Consider the following 9,399-nt stretch of genomic DNA (forward strand, 5'->3'; position numbering starts at 1 on the left):
CTGCCACTGTGTTTCTCCTGCTGAAGAGGCACAGGATGGTTCAGCAGGAGACACATTCTGGGGAGTAAAGGGCCACGGGCAGGAACGGAGGAATTTAAAAAGCAATGTACCAGACAGCACGTCCTAGGAAAGGCCAGTTACTTTCCTGTCCTATAAACATCCCCACTAGTTACTTAATAGGCAAATATAATTTTTTCTGATGAACAAGTGATTACAAAAGGTGTTGACTTTTTTTTGGAAAAACAGTAATAACAATAAATTCCCTTTCAGCACGTGCTAGTACAATATGCCATGATTTTTATATCTCTGCAGTAAAAGCTAAAATACCAAGTTATAGTGGAAATATCATGAACTTAATTGCAATAGAGCAAATGATACCACTTAATAGGATGTGCAGGCTCTAAGCAGCTTACTGTAGTGTATTTTCATATCTCCCTCAGTCAAAAAAGCAATCAGCCATCTGCAGATGTTTACACAAATGAAATTCAACATAGGTTCTTAGAAAAACATTTGCACTACAGAACAGATAAGATAATTGAAAACGCAATTGGAAGATGATGTGTTTGACAGGGCGGAGGAATGACACACGGAGAAGGAAAAACCATCCCCATGACTACTGGTCCTTTCCCCTCCCTGCTCATTGCTGTTTGCCTCTTCTCGGATTCCAGAGCTGGTTTTATTCCTCAGCAGCCTTTCTACAGACTGGTGGCTTCAGTCACAGTTGGAAATTGTGAAACTGTGGTTTGTTTCAGAAAGAGAAGAAAGGAGAGTTTAAATATAGCTTTAGCAGCAGATGGCTCTGGTTTGGATTCTTTTATACACAAAGAAGATGTGTTTGCTGGCTTTATAATTAACTCAAAAAGGGAAAAGAAAATTTGTTAAAGACAGAGTGTGGATATGACTTGAATTTTTCATCAGGTAAGAAGTCAGAGAATCCATAAACCTGAAGGAAAAAGTTACTGAAATATATCTTTTGAAGGATTATTTTATACTGTACATCCTACATTTAAAATTGAATGGAAAATTTCATCCAGATTTTATCTATGCAATACCTTGGAACTTAATTAACAGATGATGCTTTCAACCAAAACATTTATTGGTCATTTTGATGGGATGGGACTACCTATTTTTAGAATAGGTAAGAAAGTGCTCAGAGAAAGAGTCTTTTTAAAACTCATTTGATTTTAAACTATGCTTTTAACTTTCTTTTGCTTCTACATGATTCAGTAATGTTTCTGTATCTAGAGGAATGAAAGCACTAGGCTAAGTGGATTGTAATTTCTTATATTGGTAAACTCTCACTATTTATGACAGAGAATCTTATTTAAAATGCAAGGATTAGGGATTGAAGTAAGTAATACAGACACTAGTCCTCATATTAAACACTTCAGTGCAATTCTGACATCAGCTACAGTCGCGGTTCAAGGATGTTCATTCCATTAATATTTATGAATCTCAATTCATAAACAGTTTTAAAAATGTCAATATGAATTACAATGTCTTTCAACATGCTGCAGTGCATACTAGTGTAGTTTATTTTTCTAATGCTATGAATACTTCAGATTTTTAAACAAGACAGGTACAATGGTTTTATTGCCAAGGAAATGTTTAAATTACCTTTCAGAATGACATGTACTAAAGAATACACTTTTTAGCTTGCAGTACAAAGTGAATAGTGAAAGTAAATTAATCTTTTTCCTGAAAAAAGAATGCCAGCGTAGATGATCAGTGTGTCTAAAGCTAATGTGCTTAGTGAAATGATTAGAAGCTGAGTAAAGGGGCTTTCCTTAAAGGTAGAAAGTGCCAAAGAAGCCCCAAGACCCACAATGAATTCCTGGGAGAGAACATCCTGCACTCACTATCAAACCCTGTCGTGCAGCCATGGATAAATAAGCAAGAGTAGCAAATAGTGCATAAAATAATACAAAACTGGCTCAGCCTCATGTCCTCCGAGTCCCTACAGCTTCTCCTGCTTACATAAAAAGCAGGGAAGGGGAGAGCTTGCCTTTGAAGGTATCTTGTTTCCATGCCAGATCCCCTGCTAACACCTGGTCTTTTCTTAAAGGACAGGGTTCAGATCTGTGCGAGGCAGGTGAGGATGATGGACAATGCAAAGAGGAGAATCATCCTTGGGATGAGACAGGCAGACTTTACACTCTTACACTCCCAAGAACAGGCAGCAAGGCATGTCAGTGCAACATTTGCCACTCATTGGCTTCTTGTCCTTCCAGCACGTGCATCCTTCTGTGTGGTAAATCCAGCCAGGCGATTACTGCTGCTCTAAGGCAAAGTAACGTACAGTGACTTCCAGGAAATACGTTGCCTGAAGGTGCTGTTTGCCATGGTCTTCATGCACCCAGCCACGTCACCTCTGCCCACAGGGTCTGACTGCGCTGGCTTCAGAATCCCTTCTCTTTCTACTGAACTCAGCACAAGGAGGGGTTTCGCAAGCTGGGGTACACAGACTAGGGGACACAGCTCTCATTCCTGACCTAGAGGAGTAGGGACACCTGTGAAGGACACCTGAGCCACTAGGCTTCCCAGCTTCTGCAGTGTGGCTCTGCAAGCTTCTATGCCACTCCCTCAATATAGCTGTTAACAGGGTCAGCTAGGTTATTTAGGACAACTTCAGGGCCTAATATACGACTGTTTGAATTTATGTGACTGATTTGGAACACCAGGGTCATATATAGCCACATAAACATACAGTCATTCCTCAATCCAGCATGACTGCCCCAGTTGAAAAGTACATTTTTAATCAGAATTGGAATGGTAGTAGATCCTACAAATGCTTTTTTCACAGACTCTTAATTTGAAGCACCCAAACCAATGTCAAGCGGAAGTATCAGAGTAGAGCAGTCCAGGATATAACTCCGGCTGAAAAAGTCTTTGGTTGGTTGTGGGTAATGAAACAGTTACAAAAATCATAGGTCTCGGTTTAGCCCTGAGTTTGGTGTTTAATCTTGTGCAAGCCACTGAACATTTTTTATTCCTTGGTGATTAAATAATGGCAGTCATTTCTGTAAAAAGGCTGGTAAGTCTTCTACAGATGCACAAATTATTTCTATTAATGACACGAGGTACCTCCCCCGTCTTGTGCATCCTCTAACTTTTCACTGCTTCTTCATCCCGTTGTCTCCTCAGGGCTCTCACGCTACGGAATTTATTACTAGGAGTGAAGAACTGACTTCCTTCCAGCTAATTTTCCAGTAATTCCTACTTCCAAAGGAATTAAGGTGAGTTAAGAGTTATGTTTTGAAAGGTGTATACACAGGGGACATATTTACCCATCTTTCAATTTTAAAAGCAACTCTTACATCCTTTTTTTTTTTCTCCCTCTCCTTTCCCAGGTTGGAAACAGCCTCCTTCTGGCCAGAAGGCTGGTGAGCCTTTGATTTGAGATTAACTTTTTAACTCACTGCTAAGTTCAAACCCATCAAGATATTCTGCTGAACCTAATTCTTCCCATTAATATTAGTTTTATAACAACAGGAATGTATTAATATATCTATATTAATCTCGATAATAATTAATATAGATTTTATAATCTATAAAAAATAGATTTTTGCTTGACACCTGTTTAAGTTAGATCTGAAAGACGAATCAACTCTGCGTCTCTGGAGTACATATTGCATTTAACCACAGTAAATGTTTTGGGTATCATTTGTCAAACTTCTACAACAATGAACGGTGTGTAAGGAAACAAAAAAGACAACCTCCGGCAACTATTGATAAGGAAATAATTGTCTGGATAACTAAGATGCAATCTCTGTTTGGCTTACATTTTTCTCAGATTAGACTGAGTGATAAGGACATGTCATCTTTAACGTATACATATGCAGAAAAGGAAACTCCCATAAACATGTCATTCATAAGTGTGTTGAATATCACTTATGCTCAAGCACACATCTTTTTGAATTAAGTTGGAGGGATTTTGCATATTATCTCATTATCACATTGTTGTATAGTTTTAGAGAAAAAAAAATAAGTGTGATGTCCAAAGTTAGCCATTTGATGGCAGAACCTGATTTTTCATTTTTCTGATAATAAAAAAGCAGCAGACCTGTCTCATCAAAATTCCTCAAACCTTGCTAAATCTTTGGCTGAGACAAATCTTAAAATATTTTGTCTTAGAAAGCAAAATTTATCTGCAGTTGATAAAAGCGGGTTTGTATGAAAATCATCATGTAACTTAAAACAGAGCTGTCACTGCTATTTCTCATACATCACAGTCAGTTATGTAAAAGAGATCTATGGTTCTGTAACACTATCAGTGCAGAAAAAGTAGTATCAACCCCCATACAGATAACTATACAAAAACATGAATACTTTACCATTTGCTTTTCTTTTCAGGATTCTTCACTGCTGTAAGCAATTGTGAAACTTTGAGCAAATCTAATACAAAGACCAAATACAAAGATAGAATCATATTAATCATAGCCTTGGAAAGCTCCAAGCAAAATATCTTACAAATAGTAAGGGGAGGGACACACACAGATATACGTGTAAAATCTTTATAGCTAAGTTTTGTCCACAGTTTGGGAGATGCTTCATGATGGATAAAGCCATTCAGCATCCTAGTGAGGTTTTGTCTAATCAAACTATCTCAAACAACAGCTATTCTCAGTTTTTAAACTTTGATACATGTCAACCTTCCTTCCCTGCAGTATTCTTGCTTATTACAGCTTACAGTTTAGTTACAATAGTAGGGCTTTTTGGAAATCTTTGCCTGATTATTATAATAAAGAGACAGAAAGAAGCGCAAAATGTTACAAACATCTTGATTGCCAATCTCTCTTTATCGGATGTCTTAATCTGTATCGTGTGCATTCCTGTCACAGTTGCATATACCTTAATGGACTACTGGATATTTGGGGAAGCTATGTGTAAAATAAGCTCTTTCACACAAAGTATATCTGTCACAGTCTCCATTTTCTCACTTGTACTTATTGCTATTGAGAGATACCAGTTAATTGTGAACCCACGTGGCTGGAAGCCTAATATTTCCCACGCGTACTGGGGAATTATTCTCATCTGGGGGCTTTCCCTTATCATATCCATTCCTTTTTTAATATTTCACCAATTAACTGATGAACCCTTCAAACATCTATCTTTCCATAGTGACTTCTACAAGAACAAAGTCGCTTGCATCGAAGCATGGCCATCTGTTATGGAACGACTGATTTTTACCACTAGTCTATTGGTTTTCCAGTACTGCTTCCCACTGGGGTTTATTTTTATCTGCTATCTCAAGATATTTGTATGTCTCCGGAGGAGACATGGTAAAATAGATAGGACGAGAGAGAACGTGAGCAGACTAAGTGAAAACAAAAGGATTAATATGATGTTGATATCAGTTGTTGTGACCTTTGCAGCTTGCTGGTTGCCTCTCAATATATTCAATGTTGTTTTTGACTGGAACTATGAGGCACTAATGAGCTGTAACCATAATCTAGCATTTACACTGTGCCACCTCGTGGCGATGATCTCAACTTGTATCAATCCCATCTTTTATGGATTTCTCAACAGGAATTTTCAGAAGGATTTGGTAGTATTAGTTCACCGCTGCAGATGCTCAGCAGCGCAAGAGGAATATGAAAACATTGCCCTTTCAACTCTGCAAACTGATATATCTAAGGGATCTCTAAAATTAAATACTGCCCCTGTGAATAGCTAAAGTAATACAACAGCAGTTTCCAAAGCATTGTATTTTATTGCAAGTGACCTTATTTTGTAGGTCTTGTTCCTGTTACTGCTAAAGTTGGAGGCAATTTTTGCCATTTAGTTCAGCAAAAACAGGAGTACGCTCCCAAAGGCACACTGTCAGCAGGTGCTTTATGACCATATTAATACTAATAAACCACTTACAAGAGTTTTAAAGATCAATAGCAATGGATTATCAACAACATTAACATCTTACTCTCAATCCACAATTTTCAGGTCACTGACATAGTACCTTAGCACCAATAAAAATGTTTCCAGCCAGCCAGCGATGCAGCTGACCTGCCTAAATGCCTGGCTTTGCCCAGGAAACCATGAATCCTATGGCACTCCCAACTTCATCAGCCTTTTCACAGGCAGTTTTCTGGCCTTCTAATTTTTCCGCCCTACATTCGTCCCATCTCAGCTATCCGGTTGTCCTGCACAACAGCTTTTAGGCGGTTTACACAAGGGAAGACCCCTAAGTTATCCTAAGCCTCCACCAGCATCATCTTCTCAGCCCTAGCACATCATTTGCTTTGGTTTAATACCAGTTCAGCCTAGAAATTGTCCCTTCCCCAGGAAAAAGGCTAGAGTTAGAATTTCTCTTTTCAAGTGAGACTAATACCAGCCTCATTTGATGCACTGCAAATTCCACCCAGCTTGTCACTGTTCAAGATGAAACATGCACTTCATGTTTCTCCTAATAGCATTGTGCTCTGCTCCGACTCACCGGTACAGATTTCTTTATTATCCTCACCACTAGTCCTTAAAACAGGCCTTTTGGAACCTCCGTTATCAAACAAACAGGCTACAAATTCAGAGTAACTCATTTGTTTCAGCTGCTTGCACAGATTATGGGTTTCTCTTTGAACAGAAAATCAGTTTTGTGCTTTAATTTCAGAAATATCTTTCCCCACATCGCTGCCTTAGCAAGAGGCCATGCTTGAGGCAGATGCAGGCATTTTTGCTGGACTATGTTGGAAAATATTTTTTTCCATGATGCAGGGCACGGAAGCTCAGAGGTGTAACATTGAAAACAATTTCTCTCAAACTAAAACATATTAAAAATAATTTTCCAACTTGGTCATAAAAAATAACTGGATATATTCTTCATCTGCTCTGTGATGCCAACATAAATAATCGGTTATAACTGTGGTTTAAATAAGATGCTTAGAACACCTAAGTCCCACAACTCACCATCTTAGGAGTTAACTTACGTTCTCTTGTTCAAAGTAGTTAAATATAATTAGCTATCTGTATCACTAAAGCCTTTCTTCTCTTGAGTTCTAACAGCCTTGTTTGTTTCAATACCTGTATGTAAAATTCCTTTTAATCTAGTCTCTAATTTTAACAATTTACCGGTATCCCACTGAAGCAAAAAGAATTAACATTCAGATTACAACCAGCTCCTTGATGTTTATTGTACAATGAGACTTACCTCAAGGATATAAAATTCTCTTGGCAGGGACCGTCGTTTGCCGCGTTCATACGGCCCTTCAAAGATGTAGTCGGGCCATAGTTCTCTTGTGCTGTTCCTACAGCACGAGCGCCAACCGCCAGCCCCGCGGTGCTGCCCCGGGGAGCCTGGCGAGCAGAGCCTGGCGAGCAGAGCCGTGCAAGCTCCCGCAAGCTGGCTTCAGCGTTAGGCGCCTCCCGATCCCCGCTGAGCCGCCGAAACCTGGGCCTGATCCCACTGCAGTCACAAGGGCAGCGCTACTCACAAGGGTAAGAGCAGCAGAATTAGTGACACGGCAGTCAAGGATCTGAGTGACAGATGTGGATTAGCTGTGACATAATTTGAGATTTTTTTCTAATTAGGTCAGATATAATGCATGTGAAACAGAGTGCACAGGTAAGCGCAACTTAAACACCTGCTTTGTGCATCACAGAGGGAAAAACAGGAGACAGCTAAAAATTTAGTAAAAGCTAACGATCAGACTGCTGACAGGATCCTAGTATTAATTGTTTCTATTAATTCCAACCCTCAGTCGATTAAATTACTGAGCTCTCTTTACTTTATTGCTGATATACCTCATCTGCTTGTCCGGAGCAACAGACATTAACCAGGTATGAAGCAGTAGCTCACAGTGAACAACGCTGCTGACACAGCATGCGTAACCGGAGGGGCTGGTACACGCATCTGGGGAAGGGGAGGTGATGGAGTGCGTTCTCTGTTACACGGCTGCGAATCCTGGGTAACTGCGTGATTAATTATCTCCATCTCACTTGCTTAACTGAGAGCAAATCTGATTCTAAAATTTCACTCCTCTTGGAGATTCCAGTACCGATGCAGCAAGCCATTTAACACTGTTACAAGATCATTCACGGAACAGACTATTTGAACAAACTACAGTGCATACCTGCTAAGGGCTAGATTATCAACGAGCTTTCTCAGAGAGTTTGGAACACAAACCTCTGTCACAGTCTGTCTTAAATTTAAATACACTTTTTATAGCATCAGGGCCCATGCTTAAAGCAGTTCCCAAGCACCTGACATATACTCCAATTCATCAGCATTAGACACAATAGTTCAGATTACTCTTTGTTCTTGTCATGTCAAGTATCTCAGGTAGTATTTAGTGTTTGAATCCCACGCGTGAAATGAGCCTAAGTGGCTCCCACACCAGTATCCCAATCCTGTAGGCATGCCCAAGCATGCTTAGCTTTGTAGCATAGATGTTGTTAAGTATCAGGCTCCAAAGTGGGAAGCACTGTAAATGTATAACTTTTCATGCCGGGGAGCAAATGTCTAAATACTTCCATTACAAAACTGCAGGTTTAGAAAATTCTCTCCTGTTACACCTAAGCCAACTTGACAAATACTATGTAGTTTTGCCTCATTTTCCCTCTTAGCAGTTTTCTGAGATGAGCAAGATTGTGAAATCCTGCAAACGTGTCATTAACAGAACATCCCTGTGTGCAAACCTGAACTTGAAATAAACACAGAGAAAAGGCCTACATATTTAACAGTGATCTTCTTCAGAGCTCAGCAGTTTAAGTACAGTCATGAGATGAACACTAGACAAAATTATATGGTCAGTGGGCCAGCAGAAACTGCCGTCGTTACATCTGAAGGTCAGGAATGCTGAGGGATCCTCTCCCTTTACTGTCTCGCCCTATGAGTGCTTAGACAGTAAATTTCTGTGACATTAAACAGTTAAACAAGAAAAGGTTGCTATTGCTTTTTGGAGCACCAGTTGTCTACTCCTGACATCCTGATCAGAGATAAGCAATCAATTTTTCCAGTCTGGCTCTTGGCATAAGAGCGTGCTTCGTTACCAGCTGGAAGCTCTCTGAGCAGTGAGACTGCTTCAGAATCCAGTGTGAATAATAACGCTTGTGCCTTGATTTCTTCTTGTTGTTTCTTCCTTAGCCTTTCATTCAAATCAAGTGCTGACACTCCATTTCTGCTCTGAGCATTCAGTTATCAAGTATCTCTTCTCTTAATGCTGCACTTTCAACAAATCACTGCTCACTGAACAGAGCATCATCCTTGTCTTGAAGATGTCACCCTTCATGCCCTCGTTACAGGCGCTGCCTTTATATGCAGCCTGATCTCTAATTTCCAGACAAGTCAACAGGAGTTTATTGACTTTAATAGGAACAGGATCAGATACGCAAAAAGGTTATTTGTTTTTAATACATAAACATCATGAATTCCAGTGTGCTGTGGTAGTGATAAATTTGTAACCGTGC

The 9,399-nt window shown here is 39.6% G+C and overlaps 1 protein-coding gene and 1 long non-coding RNA gene across 2 annotated transcripts; both read left to right on the plus strand.

Moving 5' to 3' along the window:
- Nucleotides 1-662: 662 nt before the first annotated feature.
- LOC106487270 (uncharacterized) lies at nt 663-3,391 on the plus strand. The gene is made up of 3 exons (XR_001293042.2): nt 663-918; nt 3,145-3,236; nt 3,351-3,391. It is a non-coding gene; the product is annotated as an uncharacterized lncRNA (long non-coding RNA).
- Nucleotides 3,392-3,980: 589 nt separating this feature from the next.
- Nucleotides 3,981-5,679, plus strand: LOC106487269 (neuropeptide Y receptor type 6-like). Its single transcript, XM_013946004.2, has one exon. It carries the CDS (start codon nt 4,553-4,555, stop codon nt 5,675-5,677), a length of 1,125 nt encoding a protein of 374 aa, XP_013801458.1. The 5' UTR covers nt 3,981-4,552; the 3' UTR covers nt 5,678-5,679.
- Nucleotides 5,680-9,399: the final 3,720 nt, after the last annotated feature.

Source organism: Apteryx mantelli, chromosome 14, assembly GCF_036417845.1.
Source record: "Apteryx mantelli isolate bAptMan1 chromosome 14, bAptMan1.hap1, whole genome shotgun sequence".
NCBI lineage: Eukaryota > Metazoa > Chordata > Aves > Apterygiformes > Apterygidae > Apteryx > Apteryx mantelli.